The sequence below is a fragment of the Bos javanicus genome, chromosome 19 (genome assembly GCF_032452875.1).
Source record: "Bos javanicus breed banteng chromosome 19, ARS-OSU_banteng_1.0, whole genome shotgun sequence".
NCBI classification, from domain to species: Eukaryota; Metazoa; Chordata; class Mammalia; order Artiodactyla; family Bovidae; genus Bos; species Bos javanicus.
The window spans coordinates 38,962,258-38,984,113 of NC_083886.1; the positions used below are offsets into that span (position 1 = coordinate 38,962,258).

General features: G+C 46.0%; 1 protein-coding gene across 2 annotated transcripts; it reads left to right on the top strand.

Annotated features, from left to right (window-relative positions):
• Nucleotides 1-11,957: 11,957 nt before the first annotated feature.
• On the top strand, nt 11,958-17,245 carry GIP (gastric inhibitory polypeptide). 2 transcript variants are annotated; one of them, XM_061391469.1, is made up of 6 exons: nt 11,958-12,038; nt 12,816-12,924; nt 14,393-14,539; nt 15,093-15,182; nt 15,937-16,038; nt 17,101-17,245. In XM_061391469.1, exons 2-6 carry the CDS (start codon nt 12,833-12,835, stop codon nt 17,108-17,110), a joined length of 441 nt encoding a protein of 146 aa, XP_061247453.1. In that variant the 5' UTR covers nt 11,958-12,038; nt 12,816-12,832; the 3' UTR covers nt 17,111-17,245. The 2 variants fall into 2 exon arrangements, with proteins under 2 accessions (XP_061247453.1, XP_061247454.1); XM_061391470.1 differs by having other exon boundaries at nt 11,982-12,017.
• The last annotated feature ends 4,611 nt before the right edge of the window (nt 17,246-21,856 follow it).

Sequence of the window (21,856 nt, forward strand, 5' to 3'; positions counted from 1 at the left end):
ATTGCAGGCAGATTCTTTACCCACTGAATCATGCTGAAAATAGCTCATGGATAACACTGTACCCATTCCACCTTCCCTCCTTCCTTCTTAGAGTCCTGGATCTGAGGACTCTAGAGTTTGAGAACCATTAGTCAGGACCAGCTTTCCTAATTCCAGTACTTTGCTTGGGAGGAGAGCAGAAGAGGAAAGAAGAGATGCACAAAGAACAATGGAAAATGTGGTAAACACCCTGAGGTGGTTGTATCATTGTTTCTACTCTATAGGTCAACTATGCCACAGATAGACCAGGAGTCTACCCAGGTATGCTTAGACAGGAGTCCTTGCGCTTGCTATTCTATCAGTGGAGCATTTAAAAATCCCACTGTAGCCCACATATACATCACAATTCATTTCATACAAATGTGTAAAGACAACTCAATGGGGAAAGGATAATCTTTTCAACAAATGGTGCTGGAACAGTTAAATACCCACATGCAAAAAATAAATATCCTTTCATACCCCATCCTATATACAAAAGTTAACTGAATCATATACCTAAATCTAATCACTTGAGTCATATAATTAACTGAAAAACCCAAAACTATAAGACTTCTAAGAGAAAAATCTTTGCAACCTTGGGTTAGACAAAGCTTTGGTATGACACTAAAAACAAAATTCACAAAAAAGCCTAATTGATAAAGCGGACTTCATCAAAATTTAAAAATGCTTCTCAAAAGATATTGTTAAGACAATGAAAAGACAAGTCACAGTGGTGAGTATCCTATAGAAACACTGTGTCATGTACTTGGAACTAATATAGTGTTGTATTGTAGGTCAATTATGCTTTGAACAAACAGACATAGAAAAAGGTCAGATTTGTAGTACTAGAGAGGATGGGTGAGGGGAGGGTGAATTGGAGGGGAGGGTGAAGGCAGTCAAGTTACAAACTTCTAGTTATACATAAGCACTCGGAATATGATGTACAACATGAATACTATACTCAACGATGCTGGTGCTATATATGAAACTTGTTAGGAGAGTAAATCCTAAGAGTCTCATCATAATAACATTTTTTTTCTCCTTTTAAAATTTTCATAGATGTCTGCTAAACACCCTGGTAATCATTTCACAATGTAGGTATAAGTCCAATCATCATGCTGATTGGATATATAGTGCTGTATGTCAATGATACCTCTAAACTGGAAGAGAAAAATAAAAAATAAAAATGCAAAATAAAAAGAGACTCATCATAGACTGGGAGAAGAGTTTTGTAAATCATATATCTGACAAAGGACTCGCATCCAAAGAACTCTCAAAATTCAATAACAAGAAAACAAACAACCACCCCTCCTCCCTAATAGTCAAAAAATGTGAGCAGACATTTCACCAAAGTAGATATACAGATAGCAAATAAACCCATAAAAAAGCTACTTAACATTATTAGCCATTAGAGAAATGCAAATTAAAATCACAATGAGATACCATATCTATTAAAATGACTAAAATTTAAAAGTGACCAAATTCAGTTTTGGCAAAAAGGTAGAAGAACTTTCATACAGCTTGTAGAAATGTAAAATGTTACAATCACTTCAAAAACACCTTGGCAGTTTCTTAAAAAGCCAAATATACCCCAATCCTAGGTATTGTTCTTTTATATGTCCATACAAATAAAAGTATATGTCCCTACAAAGACTTGTCCACAAGTATTCACAGTAGTTTTATTTGTAATAGCCAAAAGCTGGAAATAATCTAAATGCCCACCAACAGATGAATGGATAAACTAATATATCCATACGATGGAAGAATATTACATAGCAATAAAAAAGAATGGACAGTGTGCCACAATGTGATTGAATCTCAAGTACGCTAAATGAAAGAAGCCAGCCCAAAAGAATACATACTGTGTGATTCCATGCATGTAAAATTCAAGAAAATACCAACAAATCTACAGTGACAGAAAGAAGATTGGTGATGGGAGGGGTAAGTCATAAGAGAGAGGGGCTCCAGGAAACTTTGGGAGACAGCAGTTATGTTCTCTGCCTTAAGTGGAGTGATGATTTCACGGGAGGAGACACATGTCAAAACATTGCATTGTACACTTTAAATACGTGCAGTTAAGTATGTGTCAGTTATACCTCAACAGTGCCATTTTTAAAAATCCCAATACTGAGGAAGGAGTGGTGAATTGGAAAAATAACCATTTTCCATCATCATAGTAGAGATAAGTTCAGGCAAGAATCATCAAAAGTTGTTAAATAAGTCTGAGGGTGGGGGAATTCTGATGAAGAAATGGGGATGTGCATTGTCCTAAAGTGTCTCCATGTACATTGCTTATTAGTTATAAGAAGAACTGTACCGTGGGAAAATCCACGTGATCAAAATTATCATCAGTCATGGGAAGGCAGACACCTTGTTCCTCCAGGTGCAATACCTTGAAAAAGAGGCACATTTTCATTTTCCAATGTTCTGGTCAGGATGTATAACCCGAATCTAATCTAGAAGAAACATCAGACAAAACCAAATGGGGAAACATTCTATAACATAACTGGCTTATACTCTTAAAAATGTCAGTATCATTAAAGAAAGAAAGACTGAGAAACTGATTAAAGGAGAATAAAGAGACATAACAATGAAAGGCAGTACACAATCCTGGACTGGATCTATGAACAGAGGAGAAATACCTGAAAGGACTTTAGCAGGATAATCGAAAAAAATTCTAATATAGACTATATGTTTATCAGTTCAGTTCAGTTCAGTCGCTCAGTCATGTCCGACTCTTTGCCACCCCATGAATCACAGCACACCAGGCCTCCCTGTCCATCACCAACTCCGGGAGTTCACTGAGACTCACGTCCATCGAGTCAGTGATGCCATCCAGCCATCTCATCCTCTGTCATCCCCTTCTCCTCCTGCCCCCAATCCCTCCCAGCATCAGAGTCTTTTCCAATGAGTCAACTCTTCGCATGAGGTGGCCAAAGTACTGGAGTTTCAGCTTTAGCATCATTCCTTCCAAAGAAATCCCAGGGCTGATCTCCTTCAGAATGGACTGGTTGGATCTCCTTGCAGTCCAAGGGACTCTCAAGAGTCTTCTCCAACACCACAGTTCAAAAGCATCAATTCTTCGGCACTCAGCCTTCTTCACAGTCCAACTCTCACATCCATACATGACCACAGGAAAAACCATATCAACGTTAAATGTCTCACATTTCATAATTGTACTTATTGTGGTTAGATAAGTGAATATCCTTGTTTGTAGGAAATATGCTTGAAAATATTAACTGGTAAAGGAGCATGATGTACATAATCTACTCTCAATTTAAAAGATAGATAACAGAGTGATGGAAGAAAAGTGGCAAACGTTGAATGCTGTGCGTGTATTGGAGTTCTCCATATTATTTTTACAACTTCCCTGTAAGTTTTAACATATTTCAAAACAGAAGGTTTTAAAAATCTCCAGACAAATGACACACAGAGTCTCTGGGAATGACACTGAGGCACTAGGATTTTTAAAATCTTGGGGAAGTTCAGGTTGCCATATCTGGCAAGTAACAGCACAGGATGCTCAGTTAAATCAGAATTTCAGATAAACAACCATGTTAAAACACTTTTATTACAAACACATCCCATGCAGGATTTGCTGCCTACCCAAGCAAGTACCCTCTTGGAATGCAATTCATTCTGCTATCTGTCCTCTGCTGGTCTTCGATATCTAAAATCATCTCCATTTCCACTCTTGCAGAGAGATCAGGACTGGGAGATACTAAGTGGAGAGATAGGGATAGGGAGATATTAAATGGCCAGAATTTATGATGATGAAAAGAAACGAATCTAGCATTTTCTATAACAGTGGAAACAGTGGTTAACATTTTTTTAGTACTGATTATGCATACGATATTGTTGTTGTTCAGTCACCAAGTTATATCTGACTTCTTCATGGACTGCAGCACGTCAGGCTTCCCTGTCCTCACCATCTCCCAGAGTTTGCCCAAGTTCATGTCCATTGAATCGGTGATGCCATCCAACCATTTCATCCTCTGTCACCCTCTTGCCCTCAATCTTTCCCAGCATCAGGGTCTTTTCCAATGTGTTAGTGCTTCGAATCAGGTGGCCAAAGTATTGGAGCTTCAGCTTCAGTATCAGTCCTTCCAAAGAGTATTCAGGGTTGATTTCTTTTAAGATTGACTGGTTTGATCCCCTTGCTTTCCAAGGGACTCTCAACAGTCTTCTCCAGCACCACAGTTTAAAAGCATCAATTCTTCAACGCTCTGTCTTCTTTACTGTCCAGTTCTCACATCTGTACATGACTACTGGAAAGACCATAGCCTTGACAATATAGACCTTTGTCAGCGAAGTGATATCTTTGATTTTTAACACACTGTCTAGGTTTGTCACAACTTTCCTGCCAAGAAGCAATCATTTTCTAATTTCACGGATGCAGTCACCATTCTCAGTTACAAGCAGGAGATGGCAAGTGTAAACATCAACATCTTAGGAATCAGTGAATTAAAATGGACGGGAATGGGTGAATTTAATTCAGATGACCACTATAATTACTACTGTGGGCAGGAATCACATAAAAGAAGTGGAGTAGCCCTCATAATTAATAAAAGAGTCCAAAATGCAGTACTTGGCTGCAACCTTAAAAACAACAGAATGATCCTGGTTCATTTCCAAGACAAAACATTCAATATCACAGTAATTCAAGTCTATGCCCCAACCACCAGAGCCGAAGAAGCTGAAGTTGATCAGTTCTATGAAGACCCAGAAGAGCTCCAAAAACTAACACCAAGAAAGATGTCCTATTCTTGGTCCCCACAATCACGGTGGATGGTGGCTGCAGCAATGAAATTAAAAGACACTTGCTCCTTGGAAGAAAAACAATGACAAAACTAGACAGCATATTAAAAAGCAGAGACATTACTTTGCCTACAAAGGTCCATATAGTCAAAGCTATGGTTTTTCCAGAAGTCATGTACGGATGTGAGAGTTGGACAATAAAAAAGGCTGAGCATCGAAGAATTGATGCCTTTGAACTGTGGTGCTGGAGAAGACTCTGGAGAGTCCCTTGGATAGCAAGGAGATCAAACCAGTCAATCCTAAAGGAAATCAACCTTGTATATTAATTGGTAGGACTGATGCTGAAGCTGAAGCTCCAATACTTTGGCCACCTGATGCAAAGAGCCAAGTCACTGGAAAACATCCTGATGCTGGGAAAGATTAAGGGCAGGAGGAGAGGGAGATGACAGAGGATGAGATGGTTAGATGGCATTACCAACTCAATGGACATGAGTTTGAGTAAACTCCGGGAGATAGTGAGGACAGGGAATCCTGAAGTGTTGCATTCCATGTGATCACAAAGAGTTGGATATGACGGAGTGACTGAAGAGCAAATTCATCATAGGGGACTGGAATGCAAAAGTAGGAAGTCAAGAGATACCTGGAGTAACAGGCAAGTTTGGCCTTGGAGTACAAAATGAAGCAGGGCAAAGGCTAACAGAATTCTGCCAAGAGAACACATTGGTGATAGCAAACACCCTTTTTCAAAATATGAGAGATGACTTGACACATGGACATCACCAAATGATCAATACCAAAATCAGATTGATTGCATTCTTTGTAGCCGAAAATGGAGAAGCTGTATACAGTCAGCAAAAACAAGACCTATAGCTGACTGTGGCTCAGATCATCAGCTCCTCATAGCAAAATTCAGGCTTAAACTAAAGAAAGTGGGGAGACCACTAGGCCAGTCAGGTACAACTTAAATAATATCCCCTATGAATATGCACTGGAGGTGACCAATAGATTCAAGGGATTAGATCTAGTACACAGCGGCTGAAGAACTGTAGACAGAGGTCCGTAATATTGTATAGGAGGCAACGAACAAAACCATCCCAAAGGAAAAGAAATGCAAGAGGGCCAGGTGGCTGTCTGAAGAGACTTTAAAATAGCTGTGGAAAGAAGAGAAGTGAAAAGCAAGGGAGAAAGGGAAAGGTCAGTCAGTTCAGTTCAGTCGCTCAGTCGTGTCCGACTCTTTGCAACCCCATGAATCGCAGCACACCAGGCCTCCCTGTCCATCACCAACTCCTGGAGTTCACCCAGACTCATGTCCATCGAGTCAGTGATGCCATCCAGCCATCTCATCCTCTGTCGTCCCCTTCTCTTCCTGCCCCCAATCCCTCCCAGCATCAGGGTCTTTTCCAATGAGTCAACTCTTCGCATGAGGTGGCCAAAGTATTGGAGTTTCAGCTTTAGCATCATTCCTTCCAAAGAAATCCCAGGGCTAATCTCCTTCAGAATGGACTGGTTGGATCTCCTTGCAGTCCAAGGGACTCTCAAGAGTCTTCTCCAACACCACAGTTCAAAAGCATCAATTCTTCGGCACTCAGCCTTCTTCACAGTCCAACTCTCACATCCATACATGACCACAGGAAAAACCATAGCCTTGACTAGATGGACCTTTGTTGGCAAAGTAATGTCTCTGCTTTTGAATATGCTATCTAGGTTGGTCATAACTTTCCTTCCAAGGAGTAAGCGTCTTTTAATTTCATGGCTGCAATCACTATCTGCAGTGATTTTGGAGCCCCCCAAAATAAAGTCTGACACCGTTTCCACTGTTTCCCCATCTATTTCCCAGGAAGTGATGGGACCAGATGCCATGATCTTCGTTTTCTGAATGTTGAGCTTTAAGCCAACTTTTTCACTCTCTACTTTCACTTTCATCAAGAGGCTTTTTAGTTCCTCTTCATTTTCTGCCATAAGGATGGTGTCATTTGCATATCTGAGGTTATTGATATTTCTCCCGGCAATCTTGATTCCAGCTTGTGTTTCTTCCAGTCCAGCGTTTCTCATGATGTACTCTGCATAGAAGTTAAACAAGCAGGGTGACAATATACAGCCTTGACGTACTCCTTTTCCTATTTGGAACCAGTCTGTTGTTCCGTGTCCATTTCTAGCTGTTGCTTCCTGACCTGCATACAAATTTCTCAAGAGGCAGGTCAGGTGGTCTGGTATTCCCGTATCTTTCAGAATTTTCCACAGTTTATAGTGATCCACACAGTCAAAGGTTTTGGCAGTCAATAAGGCAGAAATAGATGTTTTTCTGGAACTCTCTTGCTTTTTCCATGATCCAGCGGATGTTGGCAATTTGATCCTGCCTTTTCTAAAACCAGCTTGAACATCAGGAAGTTCACGGTTGCTGAAGCCTGGTTTGGAGAATTTTGAGCACAGGGAAAGGTACACCCAACTAAATGCTGAGTACCGGAGCAAGGAGAGACAAGAAGGCCTGCTTCAGTTTGCCTAAGATGGCCAGTCTCTAAGGCGGCCTCCAATGACCCTGCCTCCTGGTAGCCACAGACGTGGAGTCCCTCCCACATTGTGCTAATGCTGGTCCCTGTGACAATAGCGTACAGGTTACCTGATGATATGTGGTATGTCACTTCCGGGTTTAGGTGTTAAGACACTTGGGCTTTCATCTTAGGCGCACGCCCTGCCTCTGGGGGAAAGAAGCCACGCAGTGAGAACCCTTGTGAAGACATCCATGTAGTGAGGAACTAACGCCTTCAGCCTAGAGTCATGGAGTGAACTTGGAAGGTGACCTTCAGCCCCAGATGAGTCTTCTGAGACTACAGCTCAGCTGACAGGAGAGACTCTAAGCCAGAACCACCCAGCTAAGTCTCTCTCACATCAGTGATCCTCAGAAATCGTGAGAAATAAATGTTCGTTGCTTTAAACTGCTAAAATTTGGAGTAATTTGATAAACAGCATAAGATACCTAATGCATCAAGGTATAATGTAACATAATGCATTTTCTAAGTATAATACTTTCCAAACCAATGCTCTGAAGCAGGAACTATTACATTCCTCATTTTGCCGGAAGGTAAACCAAAGCACAAGAAGGACACATTACTCCAAATCACCCTTATAGGTGGACCTGTCTCCAAAGCCCTCAGCCCTCCTTGGCAATTTCAGCATCTTCTATGTTTTGGGTGCTGGACTGAACCAACCTGGACTTATTATTTCATCTTATTTAAGTCTCATGATAGAGTGAGGTAAATAAGGTCATTCCAGAGAAAACCACCAGCCAACACTGGCAAGAAGCCCTCAAATTAACAAAACAAGTATTTCACACTTCCCATAAGCTAAGCAGAGCAGATTTTGTTTTCTGGTCCCCAGCTTAGAAACAGTGAAGCTAAGGCTCTGTGTGGGTAAAGCCTTCAAGGAAACAAAGCCAAACAACCCCTGGAGTGGTGAGAGGGTGGAGCTGGAGCTTGAATCCTTCTACTCCTCTCTTTCCATCCTACCAGGCTACTCCCTAATCTAACTAAAACTTCATGTTTTCTGAAGTTGCAGAAGGCTCTCCCCATATCCATTGCAGGAAAGTGTGTGTGTTGTATTGATGGGAGGATGGGGGGCACTCCCTGGGGACCCTGAAAATCACTTCATCCTTCATGTTCCCCATACAAGGAAAAGGAAGGGAAAGCCCTCACTTCCTACCCCTCTTGTTCTTTCACTGGGATGTGCTCCTACACAGGAAAGTGAGAGGCTCAGGAAGGCTGTTCTCTCTGGGAGGGCCAGCTCTTTGACCTTTTATTACCTAAATCCCAATTCTTTCAGTCCCTGGAACTGAGAACCTGTGGCCACCCCCCTCCCAATTCTAATTCCTCACCGCTCTTCTCCTGCAACTACTAAGGACTGAGCCCTTTTCTCAACAAACCAAAGCAGACAAAAACAAAACAAGAAACCCTCCCAAAACAAACAAAAAATCCCACACCTTTGAAAACAGCAAGAAGGACTGGAGTTAGAGGGAAGAAAGTGAGTGTTAGTCACTCAGTCGTGTCTGACTCTTTGCAACCCCATGGACTGTAGCTCACCACGCTCCTCTGTCCATGGAATTCTCCAGGCAAGAATACTGGACTGGGTTGCCATTCCCTTCTCCAGGGGATCTTCCCGACCCAGGGATCAAACCTGAGCCTCCTGCATTGCAGACAGATTCTTTACTATCTGAGCCACCAGAGGGAACTTCCAAACTAATCCCCTAGAGCAGATGGTCAAGAGAAGCTATAGGTAGTATATATTTTCTTTAAGATCTTTCTGAAAAGTATCTTGATCTGAATGGCAGTGGAGGCTAAGTGGGAAAAAATGTCTGGGACTATGCCTGTGTTTGTGATGTGACTCAAGGGTAAAGCTCTAGGTAATCCTTCCAGCAATCACGATAGACCAGATGACTCAGCAGAGTTTGTCAGGGTTCCCAGTCACCTCTTGTCTCCTCTTCAGGAGGAGAATAAAATCTGCCACCTGGTGTAAGGAAGCTCCAAGAGGGATGGCTACTTCCTGAGTCAGCTGGTAAGCTTGAAGATCGAGAGAATTTCTAGAACAGAATCCACGGCAGGGAGGCTGTAGCCAGCCCTCTGAGTCACCTTGGCTTGGCTTCAGAGCCAGGCCTGGAACATCTGTGATGTCCCTTCGGGCCTCATGGGGGGCGAGAGTGAGTCACCTCCATGAGCTGGAAGAGCCAGGAAGCCCCCAAAGCTTTTTTGCTGCTCCAGCCCCCAGCGCCTCAATCAAGATGCCAGGAGGATCGGGGAAGCAGGATGCTGGGTTCTCTTGCAACAGAACTGCCATCACCCTCCCCTCCCCACTCTGATTCCTTGACTTGATTCCTCAGATACCCCCAGATCCACAGACCTTCTCCACCTGTCTGGGCCTTTGTGTCTGGGCTCCCAACCAGTGGGGCGTGTCTTCCTGCCTCTCTATCCCCTGTGTCCTCTCTGATCCCTCACATCCTAGAAATTCTCCACAGTAGAATTCTTTGCTCCCTCCTGAGCCTCTCTGCCCCACCCCCACTCCTGCACTGCACTGCTCTGGATTCTGCACACCAGGGCACTGCCCATCATGGCATTGACAGGCTGACTGGGTTGCCAGTTGGGTTTACTGAACTATTTTTTCAATGTTCATTTTATTCATTTGGCTGCACTGGATCTCTCTTTCAGCATGGGGGATCTATGGCACTCTCACTTGTGGCGTGTGGGATCCAGTTCCCCAGCAGGGATTGAACTTGAGCCTCCTGCACTGGGAGTGTGCAGTCTTAGCCACTGGAGGGAAGTCCCTATTTAACTATTTTGATTAAGTTCAGCAGGCCCTTCTGATCCCCAGAAACTTCCCAAAGTCATCTTTCCCATTCTCTGGCCTCCCAATATACCAGGAAGGGAGAGGGGCCTGTGGGCTCCCCTTGGAGTCTGGCATCTTCTCCGATCTTCTTCTCCAGGACCCAGGCTACATTTCTCCCTAATCTGTCCATTGCTGGGCATGAGAGCCCCAAATCAAAGGGAAAAAGGGAGGAGGGCTTCATAAAGGTCAGTGCCAAGAGCGGGTAAGGTAGGGACAAAAAGCACAGCTGGTCTTCCAAGCAATCCTGCACCTCCACTCCAAATGAGTCCCCAGGGTACCCGGCAGGGGCTCAGGACTGCTGGGACCCATTCCAGAACCTTCCTTGATTTCAGTTGGGCATGAGACGTAAGGGTCCCAGGGAACGATGTCCACCCTTTTTGGATAAGCTGTGCCTCCAGCAGAGGCCCAGGTTTGGACATCAACCCTTCTGAGCCCATTTACTGTGTTGCTCACCAGGAAGCAGGATCACAAGCAGCCCCCACACCCTCCTTGGAGGCCAAATCTGAACTGATGTCTAATCTCTGCCCTTTGATAGCTAGGAGACGGAATTTGTAGAGCTTGCCCAGAGAGAAGTTTTCTGAGATGGTGGGAAATGGGTAGTGGGTAGGCGAGGTTTCTAGGAAGCAGAGGTGAGTAGCTGTCCCAGTCAGTTCCCCCTCATCCCACACAAGCACTTAATTTCATGCTGGACCTGTTCCCAGGCTGGGGAGTTGACCTGGAAAGGAAAAGTGGCCTTTACTCGGCCCTGCAGCTAGCAGGGCTGTTTAGGGTTCAAAGTACCCACAGCAAGTGGAGAAGGGACAGCCTGGGCAGGAGGCCTTGGGGGTCGGCCAAATGTGCAGGCTGTGCCCTGTCCCTTCTGGACTGAGAGCCCATGCAGACAGAGCCATGCACTAAGTGCTTGCAGAAAGAAAAGGGCGCCTCTCAACAAGTCTCCAGTCCAAGGATCAGATACCACCCTTAACCTGAGGAAGCCTCCGTGCGATGGGGCACACAGCCTGGCTCCCAGTGCTGAGCTTAGAGCCCAGGGTCTGATGGAGGAGAGCAGGGCCTCAGGGGCCCCACTCCCATAGCAAAGACAGGGGCATATACTTCTCTCTTAGAGGAGAGCAGAGCATTTGAGGAGAGAGGTTTGGAGCTCATAAATCTCTCCAGTTAGGAACGAGTTGTAGCTGGCCCGCTTTGCTCTGCGTCCTCACGGTGTCCATGATCCTCTTTTCCCAACTCTGCCTGCCCCTCAGCAGGAAGGTAGCTCAAGTGGAAGTTCTCAGTTCACAGCTCTCACCAGGAAACCCCCATCCTTCATGGGGGTTTAACCCTCTGCCCATCACTCTCCGCCCTTTCCCCAGCCAGCCTGACCCCCTCCTAGACATCTAGATGGAGACACTGCCGCACTGACTAAGCCTTAGGCCATTGTGGCCCCACGCCCTCCAACCCAGGAGTAGCCTGATGCTGGTAGGAGTGACCCCACTCCAGTTAGTGCCACCCTACGTGCATCTGCCCTCACCAGGGGCATCCTTCTAAGCGAGAGCACCTATAAAGGAAGTGGGGGGATACTGGGGCCCAGAAGGGGAAGGGGAGAAGAAAAGGGGCACTTAAGGTACCCTGCCCACAGGTCAAGCCCAGACAGCAGCTGGAGATCCCCAAATGTTAATCACCAATTAGCACAGTCCAAGTGGAAAGGACAACTTTATTACATGTAAAATGGACTTAATGTGGCGGGAGCTGTGGGCTTAATTTCTTGAGATAAGATGCTTTTAGGCTAATCAGCAGATCAGTGATGCCTGGATATAAAGGAGCCAGGGCAAACTTTCCTGAGGCTCTGAAAGGCCAGGAGGGAGGAGGAGAAGACCCCTGCCCTGTCCCTCTGGGTGAGCTGGAAAGGAAGCCTGGTAGGAGAGCAGCTGGGAAGGGGTGGCCGTGGACGAGATGCTGGGGGTGGGTCTCGGCACCTAGCACTTTTCTTCTATGCAGGTAATAAGAAGGTGGCTTTAAGGGCTCCTTTAATACCCAGATGACGAGGCAGGAAGGCAGGGTCTTGCAGCCGACACATCTCTAGAGCTAGCTTTGGTGCTCAGGGCTTGGAAGGAAAGTTCTGCTGAAGATGCCCTGCGGAAATGGGGCTCGCCCTAGGCAGAAGCATCAGACGTCCCTGAGTGGGGACAGTGAAGTCTGAGAAATGGAGAGGGCTTCTATTTGCGATTTTCACTTTGGGCCAGAGGGCTGCGATGATTTAGGTGACAGCCAACTTAAGAGCTGGAGACTCTGGAGGTGAAAATCTTGCCAGTTCACATGCCCATGATGTCTAGCCATGGGGGCCAGGAAGGGGGCCATCCAGACATACAAGCCTTCACTGCTTTCTCCTGCCAGGAAGGCTCCCTGCTGCCCTCCTTCCTCCCTGCTTAGACTCCTCCTAAAACCCCCAAAACAGGTTCACTCTTGGCCAGGTTCCATGTGCCTTCTAATGTCCCTTCTAGCTGTAATGCCAGCACCCCTCACCATCCCCAAGGTATTTCTCCAGGGTCTTAGAAAAGCTCTAACTCCCAAGGCCTGGCCCCCAGCTTCCAGATTCCCCACAGGCTCCAGGGCTCCTAAGTGCACCACCATACTGGCTATCCCCTCAGCACAGGGCTTTCTTCTCACCCTTGTCCTTTTCTCTCTTATCGCAGGAAAGAACCCTTGGAAGATGCTGGCCATGAAGACCTTCTCCCTGCTGGTGGTGTCCCTGCTCCTGGCAGTGGTGCTGGGGGAGAAAGAAGAGGATCACTCCAAGCTGGGGTGAGAAGGAGGGGTCAGGTGGCTGGGGGGATGGCTGGGTTCTGGTTTTCAAGAGACAGGTAAGAAAGGGAGGAATCCCAGGCCAAGAAGAAAGATGCTCGAGGGAAAACCTTACAGTAATCGGGGTGCAGAACGAGGCTAGAACCAGGGAGTATTTTTACCAACTACTGTTGCAGCTGGAGAGATTGCAGTTAAATCTCCGGAAGGACTTCCCAGCAGTGAAGTGGCTGAAGTAGGTGAAAGTATCTCCCTGATGAAAGCCTTAACTGCTCATTTGTTTGTGCGTTTGATCAGATTTTATAGGCAGCTTCCTGTGTGCTCGGCACAAGGGATACACATGAAGAGCGGTCCGCAAATGCCACCTGTCCTCATGGAGCATATAGATCCAAGGGGAAGACAAAGACCCATCTAAGCAAACTTCAAACTGTCATGAGTGCTGTGAGGAGAGGCAGAGAAGGTTATGAGTGAATATAATAGGGGGAAATACAGTGAAGGGCAGGGAAGCCTGGTGTGCTGCAGTCCATGGGGTTGCAAACAGTCAGACACGACTTAGCAACTGAACACACACACACACAGTAGGGGACTCTGTTTGTGTGTTGGGGAGACCAAGAGAGACACGTCTGAGTAGAGTTAGGCCTTCTCAGATGCAAGGACAAGCCATATGGCCCTATCAACTTGGCCGTGGAAGTTTGAGACAACATCGTGTAGAAGTTAAAGACCGTAGACCTGGACCCAGACTAGCTGAGGGTCAGCCCTGCTCACGCTTGCGCTAAATTAATCTCTCTGCTTCGTGGTTGCCTCACTCACCAAAGACATGTAGTGTCTACCTCCTACACAATGAATTTATGTTCTAAAGGACTTGTACAGGACCTGACTCATATTAAGTCCTGTTTTATAAGAGCTCACTCTTATTAGGAAAAGAGAAAGTGAAGTCACCCAGTCATGTCCGACTCTTTATGACCCCATGGACTGTAGCCTACCAGGCTCCTCCATCCATGGAATTCTCCAGGCAAGACTACTGAAATGGTTGCCATTTCCTTCCCCAGGGGATCTTCCTGACCCAGGGATCGAACTCAGGTCTCCTGCATTGCAGGCAGACGCTTTACCGTCTGAGCCACCAGGGAAGCCCATTATTAGGAAACTGAGAACCGAATAACTGAATTGGGTGGCACCAGGACAAAAGGAGTGAAGGAGGGAACTCTGATTCAGTCCTTGGGGATGAGGGGAACCTCTGATCTTTGCCCAGAAGCCAGAGCCTCACATACTGAGGATGCAGGAAGTGGGATCTTGAGTTAAGGATAAAGTCCCAGGGGCGTGATGCATGGACAAAAGGGTGACTCCATAAAAACTGACTCCCAAGAAATGGGCTGCTTCCTTTTCAGATGGTGGTGACAATCATTTATTGTTGCGCTCTCTGCTCCTTCTATGGCACCTCGGTTTCCCTCTCTCTCCCCTCCCTGCCTCTCAGATTCCACTCTAAGGCCAGTGGCTCCCAGCCTCGAGCAACCAGGTATGCTGAGGGCACCTTCATCAGTGACTACAGTATCGCCATGGACAAGATCCGCCAACAAGACTTTGTGAACTGGCTACTGGCGCAGAAGGGGAAGAAGAGCGAGTGAGTCACGTGCACCCCCAACCCCTGCTCCCTGTGCCCCGTGTGATGCACAAGCCCAATGTCGTCTTTCACTTAGGTGCTGATCGGGAGCTGAATTGCACGGCAGTCCTGCCTGGGCTCCTGGCTCAGGCAGCAGTCCGGTCTGAGGGCAGGACGTGGGCAATTTTCCAATCCTTTGCTTCTAAGGGGAGGGGTCAGGGAAGGTGTTTTGGGCTCTGAGAGGATCCCTAGGGGGCTGGGGATGAAGGCAGAGGAGCTGAACTGCTGCCAATGACTCTTCAGTGGTGGCAGCTTCAGACTTTGGAAATAAGACGAGCTGATCTCGGTCTTCTCTTTGCAAAGTCTCTTTCCCTGACTTTGCTGTTTGACCTGCGTAGTAGCTTTTGAAAAGCTTTTCACTGGCAGTTGAAGACAAGCAGTTGGGAGGTTGACTGAAGAAAGAGGTAACTTCTGCTCCTTGGGTTGAGGTACCAAATGGTTGGAGCTTCTTTGGGCTGGAGAATATCTGGAATCGCCCCTGGCCCTACCTATTCCCTAATCTTTATTTTACCAGCTGGATACACAACATCACCCAGAGGGAGGCTGGGGCCCTAGAGCTGGCCCATCAGTCTAACAGGAAGGAGGAGGCAAAGGAGGAGCAGGGGTGAGTCTGCCCGAAAGGGAAGGGGTGGGGGTGGGGCCTCCGACTCACTCCCACCTCATTGTTCCCTTTCCCAGACCGGAGCAGGGCTAGGCCCCAGACAAGCATCCTCTTCTACCCAGAATTCAAAGAGGGGTCTTCACAGAGCTCCTGGAGATCAGCCCAAGCCTAAGGGAATAGCCTAGGAGGAATGGGGATGGGGGTCCTGGGAGGGGATTTGGGGCTAGAGTTTCTAAGATTGATGACTTAATGTGCAGAGTCACCAAGTCCAGGAGAGACTCAAGTCCAGGAGCTCAAGGCTCCAGGAGGGACTTCAGAAACTGGCTTCTCCCTTTGTCTGCTAAACTTCAGGAAGGCTTTTATGGAACAAGGACCCTCCCAAGGCCAGTCCCCTGAAATCAGTTACCCTGTCTCTGGAGGAAGCTGAGGAATTGACACAGATCATTCTAAAGAGTGAACATTCCCAAAGTAATCTCTGCGGGGCTGGAATACACTCTGGGAAAACTGTAGAGGTGGGTGGGTGGGATGTCTCCCACCAGAATTGTTTGTCTGCCTGTATGGAAGAGCCTATATTCCCTGGCCGACAGATCTGGGCGGAGCTTTGAAAGCTGAGACAACTGAGAGGCAGCTGTGTTGACTCGCACCCCCCACCCCCGCCCCACCTTGTCCCACCACGCCGGAGTCCCAGCCCCAGTGTTTACTCTCTCTGGGTGGGGCCTGGGCTTAAGGGGCCTGCCAGAGGCTTTCTTCTTTGTAGCTCCCTGCCCAAGAACCCCAGTGATGAAGATTTGCTAAAGCATTTACTGATTCGAGAGCTGCTGGCCTGGATGGTGGATCAGATGGAGCTCTGCAGGCTCAGGTGGGAGTTTAGCAGCTTTGGGCATATTGTATATTGGCTGTGAGCTCTCACTCTGGAGTCAGACGTGGGTTCAGATCTTCACCCCAACACAGGCTGCCAAATTACTTACACTCTCTGAAACTTGAGACTTCTCAGGTGGCTCAGACAGTAAAGCATCTGCTTGCAATGCAGAAGACCCGGGTTCAACCCCTGGGTTGGGAAGATCCCCTGGAGAAGGAAATGGCAACCCACTCCAGTACTCTTGCCTGGAAAATCCCATGGACAGAGGAGCCTGGTAGCTACAGTCCATGGGGTCGCAAAGAGGCATTTTTGTGAAAGTCAGGGTTATTTAAACCACTTCATAGGATTTGGTGGGGTTTGAATGAGATAATGCTAGGAAAAGGGTGACAGCAACATCTGCAGAGTATTAAGAGTTTGGCAATGTTGACAGATATTCGTACCACTTTCACTTCTTCCTCAGTTTCCTCCAGGTGAGACGCTGCTCTCACCTGCCCTACCCACCCAAGACCATAGCATCCTCAGCTTTCCCTCAGTACCCTTGTGCCATGGCAGCTTCTCAGTGATGAAACCCCTAGAGTTGGAGGAATGTTGCCCTTCTCTGTAGCTCCAGCTGGTCTCAATAATCCTCGAATCCTCCTCCTCAGCTAGGAAGTCTTTCAGTTTATTAATATCATGTCTTAGAAGCAAAGGGATGACTCAAAACCATGGAGAGATCCAGCCACTTGAACAGTGAGACAGGACATTCATTCAAGATGCAGACGCCAAGGTGCAGAAACCAAAACAAATTCAGACCGGTGATGGGAAGTTGAGGGATTGAGGGAACAAATCTGGAATGGCTTCCTGTAAGAGGGTTAGAAGGACCCTATGTGGCCAGAACAATGGAGAAAAAAGTATGAGAAAATCTGCTTGGTAAAGTGGGTAACAGTCTATGCACTTTTTGGAATAATTACCATTAGAAAGGTAATTTGGAGGTAGGAGGAGTTGAACTATGGCTGGGTGCCAGAATACACTTACTTTGCTGACTCTAAGCCGATATTCCCCTCCTCTCTCCACTCTGCACAGATTTCAGTGACTCTGACCAAACCCAAGCTCAGAACTGGACTCTGCCCTTCATTTACTCAGCTCTTGCTTCAGCTCCACTCCAAGATACTCCAAAGAAATCAAACTAAGTTTAAGCTGAAATAAATGTTTGTGCTCATTGTCAAAACTTATGTGTCTACTGATGACTAACTGGACGTTTGTCTGTGTGTGCACTACTCAGTGAAAAGGAGGTATGGCTCTTACCTATCTGTTAATTCATCTATTGTTTCCATGAACACTTATTGGAAACCTAACACAGGCAGGGATTATGCTTAACACTGCGTATACAGCAATGATGGAAACAGACACAATCATTGTCCCCAAGGGTTTTACAGTCTAGTGATGGAGATGTACCTTAATCTTTATACAAACTGGGACTTCCCTGGTGGTCCAATGGCTAAGACTCTGCACTCCCAAAGCAGGGGGCCCAGGTTTGATCCCTAGTCAGGGAACTAGATCCCACAGCTGAAGATTTCTGCATGCAACAGAGAATCCATAGATGGAGTAGGCAATCAGGAGGGCCTCTCTGAGAAAATGACGTTTAAGCTGAATGAGATTTTTTTAAAATGTTTATTTCTTTTTGGCTGTGCTGGGTCTTCCTTGCTGTGTGGGCTTTTCTCTAGTTGCTGTGAGTGGGGGCTACTCTGTAGTTGTGACTTACTGGCTTCTCATCGTGGTGACGTCTTTGGTTGCGGAGCATAGCCTCTAGGGTGCTCAGGCTTCAGTAGCTGTGGCATGTGGGCTCTAGAGCTCATGTGCTCAGTTGCTTCGCAGCATGTGGGATCTTCCTAGACTAGGGATGGAACCCATGTTTCATGCATTGACAGGTGGATTCTTTACCACCGAACCACCAGGGAAACCCTAAGCTGAGTGAGATCTGAAGGATAAAATGGCCAACTGGTGAAGAGAGACAATAAATATTAGCCGGTAGTATTGTTCTATGGCAAAACGGGCAATGGGGTGGAGAGAAGAGCACAAGTGGAGACTGGGCAGATGGGCAGAAGCAGGGCCTCAAAGGCCACATTAAAGCTTTGGGATTTTATCCTTAGTGTAAGGGCAGGTCCTTGAAGGAGTGTGAGCAGGGGGAAGTTAGAGAAGATCTATTGCATCTCCAATCATACTGATGATGGTGAGAATTATATTGAGATAAAGAGGAATGAACATGAAATGCCTCTTGCAGGATTCCAGATTTCACACTACGGAGATGGCAGGGAAGGTGAAGCAAAGTGGGAGAACTCAGTGTGTCCAAAAGTCAATACCTCTTTCTTTCTGCATTTCAAGACTTTCCCACCTTGGTGTGCTGCCTTCTCTCACTGCCCTGCATCCACAGAAAGCAAGGCTGTCTCTCCTTCCCACTTAGTTATCTTTGCTAATGTCCCCCTCAGAGAAGGCAATGGCACCCCACTCCAGTACTTTTGCCTGGAAAATCCCACGGACGGAGGAGCCTGTTAGGCTGCAGTCCATGGGGTCGCTAAGAGTCAGACACGACTGAGCAACTTCACTTTCACTTTTCACTTTCATGCATTGGAGAAGGAAATGGCAACCCACTCCAGTGTTCTTGCCTGGAGAATCCCAGGGATAGGGGAGCCTGGTGGGCTGCCATCTATGGGGTCGCACAGAGTCGGACACAACTGAAGTGACTTAGCATAGCAATGTCCCCCTATCCCCTTGATCTAGTCACGTTTTAGCAAACTATAGTCAAACACACCTAGATTCAAATCACTCTCTAGGTCTGTGACTTGGCAAGTTAGTTCCTCCCTCTCTCTGATGCTCAGTTTCTTGTCTGTAAAAAGATTAAAAAGTACTCACTTCATAGAGTTGAAGAATTTTAAGATAATGCTTGGCACAAAGTAACTTTTGTTATTATTCTTCACACATGAAGCATCAATTTAAAAACATGGGGTGGGGGTATTAGGACTTCTCTGGTGGTCCAGTGGTTAAGACTGCGCTTCTGGCTTCTGGTTCAAGATTGTCGAGTAGAAGGACGTGCACTCATCCCTAAAAAAAAAGCAACAAAATTGCAACTAGTTGCTGAACAACCATGGACAGGAGGACGCTGGATCCACCAAAAAAGATACCCCACGCCCAAAGACAAAGAAGAAGCCACAAAGAGATGGTAGCAGGGTCACAATCACGATAAAATCAAATCCCATACTCGGCCAAGTGGGTGACCCACAAACTGGAGAACAATAATATCAAAGAAAATCTCCCACTGTTGTGAAGGTTCTGAGCCCCACGTAAGGCTTCCCAGCTTAGGGATCCAGCAAAGGGACTGGGAATTCCCAGGGAATCTGACTTTGAAGGACAGCCACATTTGATTACAGGACTTCTACAGGACTAGGGGAAACAGAGACTCAACTCTTGAAGGGCACAAACAAAATCTGTGTGCACCAAGACCCGAGGGAAACACATGTATACCTGTGGTGGATTCATTTCGATATTTGGCAAAACCAATTAAAAAAAAAAAGCCCAGAGGGAAAGGAACAGTGACCCCACAGGAGACTGAACCAGACCTATTTGCTAGTGTTGGAGGGCCTCCTGTGGATGCGTGGGTTGGCAGTGATTCACCACAGGGATGGGGCCTTGGCAGCAGCAGTCCTGAGGCCCATGGCTTAAGTCCTCTTGGAGTTCACCATTAACCCTACCATAGAGCCCAGAGACCCCAAGGCTGGGTGGCCTCAAGCCAAACAACTTAAAGGGAGGGATCAACTTCACCCATCAAGAGATAATTGGATTAAAGCTTTACTGAGCAAGGCCCTACCCACCAGAACAAGACACAGTTTTCCCCACATAGTCCCTCCCATCAGGAAACTTACACAAGCCTCATTCACCAAAGGGCAGACAGCAGAAGTAAGAAGAATCACAATCTCACAGCAGTTAGAATGAAAATCACACCACAGAAAGTTAATCAGGATGAAAAAGCAGAGAGTTATGTCCCAGATGAAGGGATCTGATAAGACCCCAGAAAAACAACTAAATAAATGGAGATAGGCAACCTTCCAGAAAAAGAATTCAGAATGATAGTGAGGATGATCCAGGATCTTGGAAACAGAATGGAGAAGATACAAGAACTTTTATCAAAGACCTAGAAGAACGGTTCCCTGGTTGTTCAGACAGTAAAGAATCTGCCTGCAATGCAAGAGACTCAAATTTAATCCACTAGGTTGGGAAGATCCTCTGGAGAAGGAAATGGCTACCCACTCCAGTATTCTTGCCTGGAGAATTTCACAGACAGAGGAGCCTGGTGGTCTACAGTCCATGGAGTCACATGGACTGTAGTCCACGGGGTTGGGTCGCAAAGGGTAGGACATGACTGAATGACTAACACTCAGAAGAACTAAAAAACAAACAGAAATGAACAATATATTAGAAGGCATCAATAGAAGAATAAATGAGGCAGAAGAACAGTTAAGTGATCTGAAGAAAAGGATGGTGGGAATCATTACTGCAGAACAGAATATAGAAAAAAGAATGAAAAAAAAAAAAAAAGAAGACAGCCTAAGAGACCTCTGGGACAACATTAAAGGCACCAACATTTGCATTATAGGGTTCCAGAAGGAAAAGAGAGAAAGGACCTGAGAAAATATTTGAAGAGATATTAGCTGAAAGCTTTCCTAATATGGGAAAGGAAATAGTCAACCAAGTCCAGGAAGCACAGAGAGTCCCAGGCAGGACAAACCCAAGGAGGAACACACCGAGACACATGGTAATCAAACTGACAAAAAGTGAAGACAAAGATAAAACACTAAAAGCAACAAGGGAAAAACAACAAATAAAAAGAAACTCCTGTAAGTTATCAGCTAATTTCTCAACAGAAACACTACAAGCCAGAGGGAATAGCAAGATTATTTAAAGTATTGAAAGGGAAGAACCTACAACCAAGAATACTCCACTCAGCAAGGAAAACTTTCCAGACAAGCAAAAGTTAAGAGAATTCAGCATCACCAAATCAGCTTTACAACAAATGATAAAGGAACTTCTCAAGGCAGGAAACACAAGAGAAGGAAAAGACCAACACAAAACAAACCCAAACAATTAACAAAATGATAATGTGCATGCTAAGTCACTTCAGTACAAGAGTACGATTCTTTGCAACCCCTCAGCCTCCTCTGCCCATGGGATTCTTCAAGCAAGAATACTGGTGTGGGTTGCCATGTCCTCCTCCAGGGGATCTTCCCGAGCCGGGATCAAACACACATCTCTTAAATCTCCTGCATTGGTAAGATGGTTTTTTACCCCTAATGCCACCCAGAGGACCATGTTGCTGCTGCTGCTAAGTCACTTCAGTCGTGTCTGACTCCGTGCGACTCCATAGATGGCAGTCCACCAGGCTCCCCCACCCCTGGGATTCTCCAGGCAAGAATACTGGAGTGGGTTGCCATTTCCTTCTCCACCCAGAGGACCATACATACCTATAATTACCTTAAGTGTAAATGGATTAAATGTACCAGTCAAAAGACATAGACTGGCTGGCTGGATGAAAATATGTACATGTATGCACTTCCACTTACAACACTTTACTTAACCCCCCAAATTGTATGTAACTATTTTATATTGTTAGGTTAATCATGTTTCCATTATGGCTTGCAACTGTAATTATCTTTTCTTTTTTGCCTGACTATTGATTGTGAAAGTTGATAAGCATCTTTTACTATTATAATTATGTAACTATTATTCACTTAATAGCATTGTATCATGACTGGCCAACAGAAAATGATAGAATTCTAAATCACTAAAA